The sequence below is a fragment of the Macaca mulatta genome, chromosome 15 (genome assembly GCF_049350105.2).
Source record: "Macaca mulatta isolate MMU2019108-1 chromosome 15, T2T-MMU8v2.0, whole genome shotgun sequence".
In the NCBI taxonomy this organism is placed as follows: Eukaryota; Metazoa; Chordata; class Mammalia; order Primates; family Cercopithecidae; genus Macaca; species Macaca mulatta.
In genome coordinates this window covers 83,857,530-83,875,742 of record NC_133420.1, presented here as the reverse complement: position 1 = coordinate 83,875,742, position 18,213 = coordinate 83,857,530, and the positions used below count along the sequence as shown (strand labels likewise).

The 18,213-nt window shown below is 46.2% G+C and overlaps 1 protein-coding gene across 1 annotated transcript in view; it reads right to left on the bottom strand.

The window, feature by feature from the left end:
* The window catches only part of TTC39B (tetratricopeptide repeat domain 39B), a 141,885-nt gene extending 124,264 nt beyond the window's left edge, over positions 1 to 17,621 (bottom strand). The window contains exon 1 of the mRNA XM_015117669.3: positions 17,343 to 17,621. Within this exon, the coding sequence (XP_014973155.1) occupies positions 17,343 to 17,582 (240 nt within the window). The 5' untranslated portion in view covers positions 17,583 to 17,621. The remainder of the gene's footprint in view (positions 1 to 17,342) is intronic.
* Positions 17,622 to 18,213: the final 592 nt, after the last annotated feature.

Sequence of the window (18,213 nt, the reverse complement as noted above, 5' to 3'; positions counted from 1 at the left end):
ATTTGATTGATCAGGAGACTGAAGCTTACAGAGAGGTTAAGTTACTTGCTCAAAGGCACAATGTCAGCAAGTGGCAGAACTCCACATTTCTGCTACCTTGGAAGCCTACCTATATTCTTTTCTCTCTCCCACGTCTTGCTAGGAACAGATACCACAAATCTGAAATTCAGGTGTGTCAGGAAAGAGGCTGATTTTTTTTTATTCTTTGTCCTACTTGAGACTTTGGATCCAGTGATATTCCCTTTTGTTCAACTGGTAATGGCTTAGAAATGCAACTGTTTGTGCATCCTTCCAGCAGGAACCTAAACATGTTGGATAAATAGCAGCCGCCTTAAGGAATGAATAGAAAATCAGGAAAAGTCATCATCCATATGAACTACGTATCATCTGCTTTCTTGCAAATGGAACAAACTATTCATGTGGGCAGGAGAAATTCACACAGCCCTTGACCCCCCGATGATGTCCAGTGTGACAGTCAAAGCCAAACACTGACCCAAAAGCACCTGTGCTCTCCCCGTCTTGATGTGTGACACCTAACACTTGTGCTTTATCCTCATCATATATAATGACTGCTCATTTTTATTTCTGTCTGGGAAATTTTACTTTCTCCTGGTGATTTTTAATTTTTTAATTATTTTAAGAATTACAAGTGTACTAAAGTGAGAAAAAAATGGTTACAGAAACCCTTACAGTGTGATAGAAATGTTCTTAAATTGGATCGTGGGGACAACTATACAACTCTGTAAATTTACTAAAAATTAACTGACTTAAACACTTACGTTAAAGGAAAATAAAATTTCGGGACCTAAACTAATCATGCCAAAGGGAAAATTTAAGCTTGGCAACTGAGTCACACAAAAACTGCCTCCTGGCCGGGCGCGGTGGCTCAAGCCTGTAATCCCAGCACTTTGGGAGGCCAAGATGGGCGGATCACGAGGTCAGGAGATCGAGACCATCCTGGCTAGCACGGTGAAACCCCATCTCTACTAAAAAATACAAAAAACTAGCCGGGCGAGGTGGCGGGCGCCTGTAGTCCCAGCTACTCGGGAGGCTGAGGCAGGAGAATGGCATAAACCTGGGAGGCGGAGCTTGCAGTGAGCTGAGATCCGGCCACTGCACTCCAGCCTGGGCGACAGAGCGAGACTCCGTCTCAAAAAAAAAAAAAAAAAAAAAAAAACTGCCTCCTTTCTGTTCCTAAACAGATAGCTGCAATGATAGAAGGCCACCTATCTCCCCAGGTGGGATCCTTCACAAATTGCTCACAAGAAAATGCCTTGTGGGCCCCAGAACCTTTACCATAAAACAGAGTTCTGTTGAATCTCACCCTGAAAATATAACTTAACAGCTTATCTTCACAGGTATGGGGCAAAGACAAGACTAGAAATCGTTCCTACCACCCACCCAGAGACAAATGCATATGTTTACTTTGTCTTACAAAAAATGCAGATTTAAAATGCAGAATGCATAACTGACTGTTCCTCTACTCCCTCCTTTAGCATGTAACATGTGGATTCAGTGAACGCTAATCAAAGCCTCACAAGAATGTGACCCCTTACCTCACTACCTATTTACCTCTTTTTTTCCCTTCCTCCTTTCCCCTTCTGCCACTCTCCCCTTTAAATGTTGAACTTCTCAAAATCGTCTTTGGAAAATGCACAGGGCACAGATCCTACTGTAACTGTGTCTCCTTCCCAGGCACATCCTCAACCTTGGCAAAATAAGCCGCTAAATTGAGATCTGTCTTGGACATTTTTTGGGTTATACTTAAAAGGAGTAATGCAAAGCACACCTCAATAAAGCTGGGAGTGTTTAAGTGTACTGAGATAATGCTAATGGATTACGGAGGTAAAGTCTCCCTCCTGACTGAGGGGATAAAACTCTCACATTGTTAGACAGCATTAAAGGAATTCCTTTGCTGCTTTCTATGGTGAAGAAGGGCCACCATCTTTTGTGGAAACACATTGCCCACATGAATAATTTGTTCCATTTGTGACATGGTTTGGCTGTGTCCCCACCCAAATCTCAACTTGAATTGTATCTCCCACAATTCCCATGCGTTGTGGGAGGGACCCAGTGGAAGGTAATTGAATCACCAGGGAAAGTCTTTCCTGTGCATTCTCGTGATGGTGGATAAGTCTCAAGAGATCTGATGGTTTTAAAAATGGGAGTTTCCCTGCACAAGCTCTCTCTTTGCCTGCTGCCATACACGTAAGACGTGACTTGCTCCTCCTTGCCTTCTGCCATGATTGTGAGGCCTCCCTAGCCATGGGGAACTGTAAGTCCATTAAACCTCTTCCTTTTGTAAATTGCCCAGTCTCAGGTATATCTTTATCAGCAGCATGAGAACGGATTAGTACAATTTGCAAGAAAGCAGATGATATGTAGAGTTCATATGGATGATGACTTTTCCTGATTTTCTATTCATTCCTTAAGACAGTTGCTATTTATCCAATATGTTTAGGTTCCTGTTAGAAGGATGCACAAACGGTTGCACTTTTAAGCCATTAACAACTGAACAAAAGGGATTGTCACTGGATCCAAAGTCTCAAGTAGGACAAAGAATTTAAAAAAAAAAAAAAAAAATCAGCCTCTTTTCTGACACACCTGAATTTCAGATTTGTGGTATCTGTTCCTAGCAAGGCATGTAGGAAAGAGAAAAGAACATGGGCAAGCTTGCAAGGCACCAGACACAGTGGAGTCCTTCCACTTGCTGGCAATGTGCCATTCATCAAGTAACTTAACCTCTCTGTGAGCTTCAGTCTCCTAATCAATCAAATGGGGATTCTAATGCCTGCTTCACAGTTGCTGAGTGCAGCCTGATGCCTCAGTGCCTGGCACACTTAAATCCTTATTTGTAGCTATTAACTTAATTAGCAGTTATGTATAAAGTTTACTTTTTGTAAGTACATTCATAAGGCTAGAATTTTACAGAGCAGGAAAGAATCATAGTTAACGCCTACATCCCATTCCTGTTGGATGCCACAGCATGTATGCCAAAGAAGGAATAGTTCTTCTCAAGGCAGCCAGGAATGCTAAATACAGACAAAAGCTGTGCAACTACAACACGGTCAGTGATGGACCACATACACCACGGTGGTCCCATAAGATTGGAGTGGAGCTGAAAAGTTCCTATCGCCTAGTCATAGCCATTATAACACATAGTGCAATGAGTTACCTACATGTTTGTGGTGATGCTGGTATAAACAAACCTACTGCACTGCCGGTTATATAAAAGTATAGCACATACGATTATGTATAGTACAGAATAATAAAAACAACTGTTACTCGTTTATGTATTATACTGTATTTTTAATCGTGATTTTAGAGTGTACAGTTCTCCTTCTAGCTATTAAAAAAAGAAGAGTTAACTCTAAAACAGCCTCAGGCAGGTCCTTCAGGAGGTATTTCAGAAGAAAGCATTGTCATAGGAGATGACAACTCCAGGCATCTTACTGCCCCTGAAGACAGTGACATTGGTGATCCTTACCCTGTGTAGGCCTAGGCTAATGTGTGTGTTTATATCTTAGTTCTTTAAAAAAGTTTACAAAGTAAAAGTAAAAAACTTTTAAAATAGAAAAAAGTTTGAATAAGGATATAAAGAAAATATTTTGTATAGCTGTACAGTGTGTGTTTTAAGCTAAGTGTTATTGTGAAAGTGCCAAAAAGTTTTTAAAATCGGCCGGGCGCGGTGGCTCATGCCTGTAATCCCAGCACTTTGGGAGCCCGAGACGGGCGGATCACGAGGTCAGGAGATCGAGACCATCCTGGCTAACACGGTGAAACCCCGTCTCTACTAAAATACAAAAAAAATTAGCTGGGCGTGGTGGCGGGCGCCTGTAGTCCCAGCTACTCGGGAGGATGAGGCAGGAGAATGGCATGAACCCGGGAGGTGGAGCTTGCAGTGAGCCGAGATCACGCCACTGCACTCCAGCCTGGGTGACAGAGCGAGACTCCGTCTCAAAAAAAAAAAAAAGGAAAGTGCCAAAAAGTTTTAAAAATTTTAAAAGTTTATAAAGTAAAAAAGTTCCATTAATCAAAGGTTTATTATTAAAAAATATAAATGTGCTGCCGCCTAAGTGTACAGTGTTCATAAAGTCTAGCGTGTAATAATGTCCTAGGACTTCACATTCACTCACCACTCACTCACTGACACCCAGAGCAACTTCCAGTCCTGCAAGCTCCATTCATGGTAAGTGCCCTATGCAGGTGTACTGCTTTTTATATTGTATACCACATTTTACTGTACTTTTTCTATGTTTAGATACACAAATATCATTGTGTTATACTGGCCTACAGTATTCAGTACAGTAACATGTTGTACAGGCTTGTAACCTGGGAGCAATAGGCTATGCCTGAGAGCCTAGGTGTGTAGTAGGCTGTACCATCTAGGATTGTGTAAATACACTATGATGCTGGCACAATGACGACACTGACTCACAACACATTTCTCAGAGAGCATCTCCTCATGTAATGACGCATGACTAGTTACTGAGCACCTGGAGGTGGAGTGGTACCTGAGGAGGACTGAATGATTAAAAAGAATTGTCCAGGTGAGGGAACAGTGTATGGAAAAGTTGGGAAGAAATGACCACCTTTTGGGAAGCTGGGCATGAGAAAAGAAACCACAAGCACATCAGAATGGCCGAGGTTAAAAGTCCAGGTTAGGAATGCGAGATCCTAGGACCCACCCCAGACCTACTGAGCAAGAATCACTGGCAGTGAGACACAGGGATATGCATTGTAACAGGCCGCCTGTACCCCAGCCAGGTGATTTCTACACACACTAAAATATGAGAACCACTTACCAAGAGAGTAAGAAAGGCCTTACATGTGTTACATCAAGTTTAGCCTAAAGCTGCCTCCTTACGTATTTTAAGTTTGGCCTAAAGGTTTCTCGGTACATCATGAGCTACAAGTGGAGGTGTAAACAGACCTTACCTACTCTTGTGCCAATCACCGAGTTTTGGCCCATCGAATGTAGATAACGGTTGGAACCGTGTTCAAATAAAGCAAACTCTGGGCTGTAACCAATCCAGCTGTATCTGCACGTCACTTCCGTTTTCTGCACGTCACTTTCCTTTCTCTGTCCATAAATCTTCTTCCACCACATGGCTGCGCTGCAGTCTCCGAGCCTGCTCTGGCTCCAGAGACTGATTCACGAATCTTTTCATTGCTCAGTTAAACTCCTTTAAATTTAATTCTGCTGAAGTTTTTGTTTTATCATATGTCATGCTAAGGTGTTTGCATGTTACTTTAAAGGCAATGAGAAGCTGTGGACAGATTTTAAGAGGCAAGGTGAAAATGGACTTGCATTTTAGAAAGAGCAGTCTATTGTCAGCTGCTAGCGGCTGGAAAAAAAAAGCAGTCTAGCACAGTACACTGCTTTAGGGCACAGCAAGAACCCTAGAGTCCCTTCAGGACTCAGGAATGCTTACACACTCTTACTTCCTTTACCTTTTAGCCTCTTATATTCAGCAACTGAACACAAACATACCTTTTACAGGCCATAGTCTCCTACCAACATCTGGGTACTACATGAAAACCCTGTAAGAACTTTATGACATTCACCAAAATGTTTGGAAAAAACAAAGGTTACAACACCATTTATGTGTCAGCAACCAAATGCTGTTTCCAAAATATTACTGGCACTATCACCTCCCTTGCTGACAAATATTAACACTTTTCAGTTTTAGATAGAGCTGGAACAGATGGCCCTTTGAGCCCCTGTTTACTACTCTCTTTCTTGTGAAGTGATTCCCCTCCCACTCAGGAAAGGAAAGGTGGGAGGATGTAAACTCAAAGAATTTACCCAGCTGGAGTCCTGGGTATTAGCCTGAAAGGTGATTTATTTATCCTACAGGACTCCATCACAGAGGAAGGTTTTTCTGCAAGACCCTGGCTGGGCCAATCCTTATGTATACAATGCCTGTGAGCAGCCACAGACTGCAGCCTTGACAATGCCACAAGCCAACTTTTGGGTCCGCCATGCTAAGCGTTGCATAGGTCTCCTTTAACCCTCACAACAGGTTATATTATTGCCATTTATCTGGTGAATATGGAATAGATAGATTGAGTAACTTATCCCAGGTTATACATGGAGGAGCAGGGATTCAAACCCACATCCAACTGACTCCAGAACTTACAACCAAACTAATTAATGGGATGTGTCAAGTAAATTTCTATTTTTCCTATTTTTTTGACGCTTTCATGCACCTGAAGGAAATAAGCACATTTAATTCATAAGGCTTACAACACATTACAAACAAACTTACAACACCCCTAGAAGGTCAGAAGTTTGCTGACCACCTAGTACAGGAGTCTGCAGCAAACTTCCTCCATAAAAGGCATTTAAATATTTAGGCTGTGTAAGCCACACATCTGTACCACTGTAGAGAAGTTTGGGGCCGCCTGACCTAGTGGAAAGGGCAATGAGTTTAGAGTTAGGGAACCTAGTTTCTAACCCTGATTCTTGCCTAAGCCAGCTGAGTGACTTTGGGCCAATCACTTCCCTTCTGTTTCTTCTGTAGAATTCTCTTTTCAATTGACTGCAAAAATAAGGTTAAAATATATTTTAACACACCAAAATGTTAGCTGCAGATTCTACATTAAATCCATAGATAATGAACCAGTGGCAGCAATACTTTAAAAGCATAAACAGAAAGTGAATTTGCATTTTAGTAGTACCTTCTATGTGTCAGGTGCTTTATAAAATACAATCTGACTTCATCCTTCATAAATGAAGAATGTCAGAAGTGAAATCACAGGTTCAAAGTCAGAGAGCAAATGGGAAACCAGAATCTAAGCCCAGCTGGCCACTCCCTCAGAAGCTCAGTGCTGCTCTGCACATCGAGGACCTGGTCTAGGTCAATGAGCCCTCGACTGATGATTCTGCAAACGGGTGACATACGAGTACTTTTTGGGGAGGATTTTGGAGTCAGGCCTCACTTCCCCCTCTGAAGGACTCTCCCTCTCTGTCCTCATCTGTCTTGTCCACCTCCTCTCAAAAAGATCATACTCCATTTGGTCTGAAAAACAATGTGAGAATCTGAGGTTTGTTTCCTTTGGTTCTGAGTGGAAGGACTGTGACTCATGGTTGTCCAGAATGCCAGGTCAAAGTGGTCTGAGAAAGCAGGGAGGGAGAAAAGGAGGACCAAGCACTTTCTCAAAGAAGCTGTGACTGGTCCTGCTGCCCACACCAGCACTGTGGGTCAAGTTGGTTTCGTATCTCAGAACTTAGTCCTAAGGTAAAAGTCTATGTGATGAAACATAAACCTGTGAAATTACCCAAGTGCCTCTGACCTTGTCTGTCTCTTTAACCACCCACTGCAATTCAGTTTATAGGCATCCGTTTAAAACTGTACCTTAGAAATGGGGTTGGGAAAGGGAAAGTGAAACCAAACAAATGGAAATCATTATCGTTGCTTCCTTTACCCCAAAAAAAGAAGAAAAGCAAAAATATTCCCCAAATACAGAAGGGTGCATGTGTGTCTCCACTGTCAAAAGCAAATTTTTTTTTTTTTTTTTTTTTTTGAGAAGAAATTTCACTCTTTTTGTCTAGGCTGGAGTGCAATGGCTCAACCTCAACTCACTGCAATCTCTGCCTCCCAGGTTCAAGCAATTCTCCTACCTCAGCCTCCTGAGTAGCTGGGATTACAGGCATGTGCCACCATGCCCAGAACATTTTTGTATTTTTAGTAGAGACTAGGTTTCACCATGTTGGCCAGGCTGGTCTCAAACTTCTGATCTCAGGTGATACCACCACTGCCTCGGCCTCCCAAAGTACTGGGATTGCAGGCATGAGCCACTGCGCCTGGCCAAAAGCTAATTTTTTTAAAAGGCAGGGCCAGGCATGGTGGCTCATACCTGTAGTCTCAGCACTTTGGGAGGCCAAGGCTGGGGGATCACGCGAGCCCACGGGCTTTAGATCAGCTTGGGGAACACAGCGAGATCCCATCTCTATGGAAAAACACTGGTTGGGCATGGTGTCATGTGCTGTAGTCCCCCCAGCTGCTGGGGGAGGAGGGAGTAGGTGAGGGGGGCGGGGCGTTAAGGCAAGAGATCTCTTGAGCCCAGGGGGTCAAGTCTGCAGTAAACCATGATCACACCACTCTAATCTAGCCTGCGTTTGACAGAGCGAGACCCTGTCTCTTTAAGGAAAAAAAGAAAAGAAAAAAGAAAAGCCAAACTCTGTAGCTAAGCATTCAAGGCCAGATTCTGATCAATCTGGCTGGAACACACTCACAGCAGCTCTCCTGCCTTAATCACTTCAAGTGGGCATAAACTGTGCTCCAACCACATGGCCTCCATCCTGCTTCACCACGCCTGAGGAGCGCAGGTCCCCTGCTGTTCCCCTCTGCCTGAAGGAATGAGGGGTGATCTGCTCCCTTGCTGCCTGCTGAAACTCCACCTCATGAAGCCCAGGTCGAATGTCACCTTCTAGAAGACACACGTCAAAAACTCAAAGGAACTTTTACAGACAGATCATCAGTTTCAACTCCTTCATGTTGCCTCTGAGGAAAACAAGGCGCAAGAACGTTAAGGGACTTGCTCGAAGTCACACAGCTAGTCAGTAAAGACTTGGTCTGGAAAGAAGTCAGCAGGTGGGGTGGGCAGCAGGCAGGAGAATGTCCAGGTTGACTGCCCTGTGAGAGCCCTCTTCTCCTCTTCGCACAGGCCACTTGAACCCTCTCCAGACTCTACCCTGCATTCCAGGTTACAGCTGTCTGTGTCCACATTTCTGATTGTCTTTTTCAGAGAGGTCCAAACCATATCTTACCCATCATGTTACCTTAATACTTAGGTACCCTTGGGCCTTCAGTGAGTCCCAATAGTCATTCAACAGACAAAACACCAGCCTCCACCACTCTGGGCTTGTCTACCTCCAATAAGCCTCCACGCCTTGCCAGGGAGCCACCTAAAGTACTGCTCACTCCCCACCACTCCTCACTGAAACCCACAGACACACACCATGATCTCCACAATCTGACACGAAAGTCTCTGAACGGCCCTTCTTACCTGTGATAGTTAATTTTAGGTGTCAAGTTGACTGGATGAAGGGATAACCAGATAGAGAGAACAGGTAGTTTTTATTTCTGGGTATGTCTGGGAGAGTGTTTCCAGAAGAGACTGGCATTTGAATCCATGAACAGAGTAAGGAAGACCTACCCATACCCAAAGTGTTGGGCACCATCCACTCAGCTGAGGACCCAGATAGAACAAGAAAACAAAGGAAAGTCAAATTTGCTTGTTCCCTCTTCTGGAGCTGCGAAGTCCTTTTTCTCCTTCTCTTGGACATTAGAACTCAAGGTTCTCCAGCATTCGGTCTCCAGAACTTGCACCTGCAGTCCCCCATGTTCTCAAGCCACCATCCTCAGACTGAGTTATACCATCAGCTTCCATGGTTTTGAGGCCTCTGGGCTTGGACTGAGCCACACTACCAGCCTCCGCAGCTCTCCAGCTTGCAGACAGCATATGGTAGGGCTTCTCAGGCTCCATAATTCTATAAGTCCATTTTCATACTGCTGTATGAAGAAATACCCAAGTCTGGGTAGTTTATCTCCATTTCTCTGGAGAACTCTAACCAAGTACCCCTCCAGCCTTGTTTCCTGACACTCCACCTGTCCAGAGCACCACAGGCTCTCCCTCACCTCTGCAACTGATCCCACTATTCCCTCTCCGGGAAGACACTTCAAGAGCTCCCTTTCCCCACATCACTTCTCCATGGCTAACCCCTACACATTCTTCATGACTCAGAATGTCTAAGAAATGACCTCCTCCAGGAAACCATTCCTGACTACCCTCTCTCCCAGGTGAGGTGCCCTCCTCTGTGCTCCCAAAGTACCCCGGCATCCCTCCTCCACCAGGCGGTTCTCAGCACACACATGCCCCACTCTCCACTAGACCATAGCCTGAGGCAGGAGCTGCATTTGCTTCTCCAGCACCTAACACAATACTCAACACATTAAGTCAGACTGAAAAATTGTCACTCACTAGTTACCTTCAGATCCAACAAACATACAGTGTATCATTTCACCAAAATATTTTAAAATATGTAGACCCTATGAATATGACAGCATAATATCAGCAATACCAAGGGGACACGTCCACAGATCACAGTGAAAAGCTTTACTACACACCTAGTCTTTAAATAAAGAGCTTAAGATGCATGATGGCATTAGGAACTGCCAGGCACTCCCCACTTCAGGAGTCCCGTTAGAGAGGTGTGATGACATCAACAATATGGCAGCTGGCCATGGTGGCTCTGGGTATACACGGACTTGGTGCATCAGGAGGGAGCACAGATCCACGAAGTACAGGGGGAGAAGAGGAGAGTGCTGACTAAGGTGGTGGCCAACAGGAGGCTGGAAAAAGGAAAATCCCTCCCCCCAGGAAGCCTCAAAAGCACCCACAGGCCGGGCGCGGTGGCTCACGCCTGTAATCCCAGCACTTTGGGAGGCCGAGACGGGCGGATCACGAGGTCAGGAGATCGAGACCATCCTGGCTAACATGGTGAAACCCCGTCTCTACTAAAAAATACAAAAAACTAGCCGGGCGAGGTGGCGGGCGCCTATAGTCCCAGCTACTCGGGAGGCTGAGGCAGGAGAATGGCGTGAACCCGGGAGGCGGAGCTTGCAGTGAGCTGAGATCCGGCCACCGCACTCCAGCCTGGGTGACAGAGCGAGACTCCGTCTCAAAAAAAAAAAAAAAAAAAAAAGGCACCCACAGGAGTCCCCAGGTACTTATCTTTGGGAGGTGAATACAAAGTAACTTCAGGAGACTCTGCCTGAGATGCTACTGGGGCACCCAAGACTGGAGATTGGTGGGCTGTCAACAGATGGCTAGATGGAAACTCTGAGCCTCACTGAACTCACAGTATCAGATTCACACTGGATGATTAGAAACAGCACCCATGGGCAGGGAACTGAGATAAGAAGGCAAGCAGCTAGCACAGGAAGAACTGATACTAGCCTGCAGAAGCATACGTGTTACCCAGACTTGAAGGGAAGGAAGTGGGTATCCAGGTAAAGAGGGGGGACAGGAGAAAATGAGGAAAAGTTTCACTAGAAAAACAGCTGTCAAAAAACAGACAGGGTTTCAAAAGAGACTCAGGATTGAACATTTCAGGAAACATTTCAGGAAAATGTCTGTCTGTTAACCTGAGCTGGAGTTGGGACTGACGGAAAAGTGATGCTGCTTCCTTCCACTAACCAGCATAACTAATTTACAAACACCCTTTCTTAACTCTGCCCAAATGCTTACCCTCATTAACAAATGGCCCACGCTCCGCAATCAGAAAATTCAGTGAGCCATAGGGATTAGTTTCATCTGCTTGTTGTCCTTCCCCATCTTCTACCCACCTGAAAGGAGACAGGAATGAACTCTACTCCTCCTCCTTAGGCGACAGCACCCCCACCCAGCCACACAAGGAACCCAGAATTATTACTCAATGGCTCCTCCCTCACTGCACCACTGACCATCAAACTGGGGGACAGGCCACCAAGTCAATTCCTCTTTCATGTTTTGAGAAATCCGTCAACTCTGGCCTCTTCTGTCCAGTGCCACAGCGTCTACTCTACTTCCTTACTCATCATCTTCCACACTCACTGTTGCAACAGCCTTTTGTCCTCCTGCTACCTCCACATCCTGGCTGCATCCACTTCACCAGATTTATCTTCCTAAAATGAGCAATCTTACCACAATTGCCTTGTCAAAAACCTTCCATGTGGCCGTTTGCAGTGGCTCACGCCTGTAATCCCAGCACTTTGGGAGGCCAAGGCAGGTGGATCACGCTGAGGTCAGGAGTTTGAGGGCAGCCTGGCCAACATGGCGAAACCCCGTCGCTACTAAAAATACAAAAATTAGCTGGGCATGGTAGCAGGCGCCTGTAATCCCAGCTACTCAGGAGGCTGAGGTGGGAGAATCGGTTGAACCTGGGCCATGGGGGCAGAGGTTGCAGTGAGCTGAGATCCCACCACTTCACTCCAGCCTGGGCGAAAGAGTAAAACTCCGTCTCAATAAAAGAAAAAAAAAGAAAAAAAAACCCTTCCAGGTTCCCATTTTTTAGGAGATACAACCCAAACTCCTTAGCGTGACACTCAGGATACAATGACTCACGATCCAACCTAGCCTTTTTGGTTTCTGCCCTTCGACACTCTCCTTCCCACTGGACCAAGTGCTCTCTATTCCCGCCCATCTCAACTTCCCCCAAGGCCTTCCCACTGGGGGGCCCAACACAATCCCGCTTGCCCTTTGAAACCTAGTTCAAATACCATCTCTCCTTTCAAGTCTTTGCTGGCCCCTAAACACGGGAAGCCAATCATCCCTGTTTGTACCTGTTGTCTTGGTGCAATTACTGAAAGCACACATTTACTCAGAGTGCCCTGCTTTCAATGATAAATTATATGACCTTCCGACCTAAAACCTACCCTGACCCAAAGACAGAAATAGTACAGTGACTTGTGTTCAGTGTTTTACTTGACGTTGTGCTCCTCAAGGGTAATAACTGTCTTTAGTGTGTATATCCAGCATTTAAAGACTGTTAGCACCTGACAGGGGTTCAATGAACATTGGTGGAAAGAAAGAATAAATCTCAGCTGGGAACAGTGGCGCACGCGTATAATCCCAGCACTCTGGAAGGCCCAAGAGGAGGGATCACCTGAGGTCAGGAGTTTGAGACCAGCCTGACCAACATGGAGAAACCCCATCTCTACTAAAAATAAAAAAAATTGGATGGGCGTGGTGGTACATGCCTGTAATCCCAGCTACTCGGGAGGCGGAGGCAGGAAAATTGCTGGAATCCAGGAGGCAGAAACTGCAGTAAGCCGAGATCACGTCATTGCACTCCAGCCTAGATGACAAGAGCAAAACTCCATCCCCCACCATTAAAAAAAAAAAAAAAAAGTTTAAAAAGTTATGAACATTTGGCCGGGCGCAGTGGCTCATGCCTGTAATCCCAGCACTTTGGGAGGCCAAGGCGGCCAGATCAAGAAGTCAAGAGATCGAGACCATCCTGGCCAACATGGGGAAACTCCATCTCTGCTAAAAATACAAAAATTAGCTGGACATGGTGGCATGCGCCTGTAATCCCAGCTACTCGGGAGGCTGAGACAGGAGAATTGCTTCAACCTGGGAGGCGGAGGTTGCAGTGAGCCGAGATCGCACCGCTGCACTCCAGCCTGGGCAACAGAGTGAGACTCCATCTCAAAAAAAAAAAAAAAAAAGTTATGAACATTTAACCTTATAACTGTATTTGCTGAGTGACTTTTAATATAACGTTAAATATAATGCATCAAATTATATATGCAAGTTACCAATTTCTATAACTACATAATAGCAATGTAATCAACTTTTCAAAAAACATTCAAAACTGTTATTTTCCAGCAAAAGTAAAACTATTGAAAAAATTATTTTCTGAAAAGTGATTTTTCTTGTTTTCTTTGGAAACAGGGTCTGTCACCCAGGCTGGAGTGCAGTGGCATGATCAGAGCTCACTGAAGCCTCAACCTCCTGGGCTCAAGTGATCCTCCCACCTCAGCCTCCAGAATAACTTGGGACTACAGGCAGGCACCACCATGCCCAGCTAACTATTCATATTTTTATTTTTGTAGAGACAAGGTCTCACGGGCTGAAAAGTGATTTTTAGTAAACCTTTATTTCATATGAGAAAAAAAATTTTCTTTTTTCTCAGACGGAGTTTCACTCTTCTTGCCCCGGCTGGAGTACGATGGCGCGATCTCAGCTCATGCAACCTCTGCCTCTTGGGTTCAAGCGATTCTCCTTCCTCAGCCTCCCAAGTAGCTGAGATTACAGGCGCCCGCCACTACACCCAGCTAATATTTCGTTATTTTTAGTAGAGACGGGGTTTCACCATGTTGGCCAGGCTGGTCTCGAACTCCTGACCTCAGGAGATACACCCGCCTTGGCCTCCCAAAGTGCTGGGATTACAGGCATGAGCCACTGCGCCAGGCCTCATATGAGAAAATTTTTAACTTAATTAGCTGCTAGATATTCATTATTGGTGAGTTGAATAACCTTAATTGAATTAAATAATAAAACATAAATGATTTTCATTCAATTCTTAAATCCTTATATTTGAGGGCCAAATATAAGCAAGCCACAAGGCACCCAATAGTAGCGCATAAGTATGTGAAGGTAACCAACCAAGATGACTTCAAGATCAAGCAACTGACAAGACAGAAAGTCCTCCAATCACAGCCATCTCTATGTAATAAATTTGTTGGATTGACCTTGAATATATTCTGTACATCTTCCATGAACTCATTATCAATGTTGCTAGTGCAATACGCAAGAAAACCCAATGAGAGAAATTCAAATATTAAGAAATAAGCTTTTGCTGATTGAGCTTTAAAGGGCCACACACCATCATAATATCTAAGATGCTTGTGCTCCCCAGTAACCAGTTTTTGCCTCCAACGAGGAAGCAAGTCCTAACTTTTATGCTCCCAAATTTATCATACTAGCACCTAAAAAACACAAATTTAAAAATCAGTTTACCCAAGAACACCTCCATCCTACAGCTACCATGAGAGCTTCTCTACCATCATCATTCATTCACTGGGTACTTTTAAAGAAAAAGATTTCCATATAATTAGCCCTTCCCCCAAAAGAAACTTCCTCTCCCCCAACCTCCCCCTCATCCCCCTCCCCCCCATCTCAAGAAAAGCCTAGATCTTTAGAGCTAGAAGAACACTTAGGGCTAATCCAGCCCCTCCTTCTTCAGATAAGGAGATAAGGGAACTGAAAGAGCCCTCTGAAGTTGACAGACTTGATCAATCAAGGTCAACAGTCATGGGAAGGACCTTGTCTGTCTTGTTCACTGTTGTACCTCCAGGCTATTATAGGGCTTGGCACCTAGTCAGCTGTTTACACATGTAAGTGATGAACAAAGGGAAGAACCAGGTTACCTAAAACCTAGCCTGGTACTTTTCCAACTATATCACTTTGTCCCTTTTTTTTTTTTTTTTGAGACATAGTCTTGCTCTGTCACCCAGGCTAGAGTGCAGTGGCACAATCTCAGCTCACTGCAAGCTCCGCCTCCCGGGTTCACGCCATTCTCCTGCCTCAGCCTCCCCAGTAGCTGGGACTACAGGTGCCCGCCACCATGCCTGGCTAATTTTTTTGTATTTTTAGTAGAGACGGGGTTTTATCGTGTTAGCCAGGATGGTGTCGATCTCCTGACCTCATGATCCGCCCGCCTCGGTCTTCCAAAGTACTTTGTCCCTCTTAACTTCCCCAGAATATCAAATAATGGCCATAAAAACTATCAATATCAAATATGGCCACAGAGACTATCAAACTCTTCTTAAATACGTGAAAAGCTTCCTAGCTGAAATAAGCTATTTGCACACCCAGTAAAATTGAAGAACAGGGTCTTATGAACTCGAGGTTAGAGTTCTTCAAGCCCATTTACAGTAAGGGACATTCTACAAATAAGTCAAGGGTATCCAGTCTACAACACACTACTTCCTACTTGCTTACACTTATTAGAGCTCCTTTTTAGAGTTCTTGTACACAGGTCGTATCTTCCTAATCAGACTGAGAACCGTAAAGAGGCAAAACTATGTCTTCTTTAAGGCACCTACCAAGTTTGAGCACAAAGTAAATGCTCAATAAATGCTTGCTCAGTTTATAGCAATGGAAGTGGTACACTGTGAGGGACAAAAGTACATTTGGCATGAACAAAGAATTCTATTTGTATTTTGCTCATCAACTAGGACTAGTATAGTACCTAGCATGTAACAGAAGCCTAATAATGAATGAAGAAAAATAAATGAATGATATGGCAAAAACTGAGATGTTATTAAGCAACATCTTTTCTGAAGTCTTTCATTCATTCAACAAATATTTATTTACCAAGTATCTGTGTGCTAGGTTCTCTGCTACTCTGAAACTTCCACAGAGTTTCACTCACAGAAACCTAACTTCCCTCCGCACCAGCTAATGCATCTCAACGCAACCGTTCATCTAGTAGGCAGTGCGCATAGCTGGGGTGACCATTTGTCAAAGTATGTCCGAAATAGTCCCAGTTTACACCTATTATCCCAGTGTTAATTAATAATAGCACTGCTCAACAATGCCCTGATCTAGAGAATTATATGGCCCTAAGCACAGCAAATCTTCTCCCACAAACAGATGAGGATTCAAATATTTCACTCTACAGTCTTGGGACCCTCAATGCAAGGGACAGGCTGTAAGCAAGGGTTTGGACAGCCCAGCTTGCTCTCTTGTCTCTCTGTCATGTAAAGGAGCTGTAGTTCAGTTTTTGTTTTGTTTATTTTAAGGCCCACATTTAAAGTATAGTATTCCTTGTCAGGAGATTCCTGGCATTAAAGAGATGGACGGGAATCTTAACCGCCTCCTCCAGATCATCCACTATTGCATCATTTGAAACCAAAGCCTTCTAAAGGCAGCGACTTGTACAATTCAAGTCAGGTAAGATGGCAGCAACAGCAGCTGTGAGTGCTGGCTGCTGCTGGAGCCTCGGTCTCAACTTCAAGAGCAGGGAGAGCGCTGTCTCTGGAGTTGCCAGGTGCTGAAAGGAACAGTCAATAATAAATCAACAGGTCCGGCGCGCTGGCCCCGGGGTGCTCAGGCCCGGATGCGCCACGACTGGAGGAAGTGGCTAATTACTCACAGTTGAAACCAAAGGAGGCCGGAGCCGGTTCTCAAAGCGGTTTCCCTCTGAGGACCTGCTACGGGAAATGTCCGGGCCCAGTGGAGCGAGACAGAAGCACCACCACAGCCTGGGCTGCGGCTTCGGCCCGCCAGCCCCAGCCCCTGGCAGCCCTGCCCTGCTGTCGCGGCAGGTACCCCTCTACTCATTCTTCCTCCGGCTGCCCGCTCTTTCCATCAATCGTAAGCCTTTCGGTTCTGCCACCAGGAAACTTCCATAGAAGGTGAGATTCCCAGGTCGAGGGATGATTCCACGAACAGCCAGAGGTCTAGTGCCGGGACTTCAGGGTCAGACTAAGTAAAGCACAGGCGTCGCTGAGCCGGCTCGGAACAACTCAGAGCTGCGGGTCCTACGCTCCCGCGCCCTCACGCCCATCCAAGTGCCGGCAGGAGGTGGGTCCTCCATCCCCACGACCCACCGGCCGGCGCCCCGAACCTCGGCAGTGCGTCCGCTCGGCGCGCCGCAGGGACCCTCCTAGCTCCAGCCGGGACAGACCTCCAAGGCCGGGCGCCCCCACCCGGAGCCCGCCCGCCCCAGAAAGGGGACCAAGGGGGCGGGGCCTCGGCCGTCCCAGCCGGGCTCACTCTTCTCTCCTGGACTCCTGTCCAGGGTTTCAGGGGCCGGGCCCGCAATCCCCATCGGCTCGTACCTCGTCCGCTTCCAGCTCCGCTCGGCTGCCTACGAGCGCCATGTTCCTCCTCCGGCTGCTGCCACCCAAAAACCAAGCAGGGAACTCAGAGCCGACTCCTGCTCTCGGCTCTGGGCTCAGCCCAGCGCAAGGGAGGGAGAAAGGGGACTGCCCGGCGCTCCCTCCCCGTCTCGGGCGGGGCCTGAGTGCAGCTACTCGATTTCCCCGCCCCCGGAGCCGGCAGGCCCACACCGCATCCATTTCCTCCCTGGACGCCGCGCCGCTGGCCGGGCCACTTGCCCGGCCCCCCGCAGGCTCGCCCCGCCCGCCCACGTGGGCGGAGTCACCTCCCAGATAAAGTTTCCCGGTCTGGCACTTTCCCAAGGGTTACCTGCCGCTTGTGCTCTGAGGTGGCTGGGCACACCTGGAAAGAAGCTAGAGAGCGCGGGGATGACGAAGCCAAGGTCAAAGCAGCGCCCCACCTGGGGTCCGTGGAAGCATCCACCTGGCCCTTGGTCCGGTTCCAGTCCTTTTTCCTCTCCAGGTGGCCACCGCATCTCGCAGATGGTGTGGCCTGAGGGCAGCCTTGGGTCACGGTCACTGGTCCCTGAGAGACTTCTGACACACCACCCGCCTGTACAGTAGGTGGAAGGACTCTGTTTGCTTCTGTGTTCAAAAAATTAAAAAAACGCGGGACAGAGATTTATACATCTTGGAACTCCTCTACCTCCCCCTACCCGGACCGTGTATTCTCTCCATAGCATCCTGTAGTTTGTAACTCCAAACATAGTTGTGTAATTCGTGCTTGAACTATAAAATCCATGAAGGTAGGATGCTATCTGTGCTCTTCAAGACTGTATCCCCAACACCTAGAACAGTGTCTTGCACATAG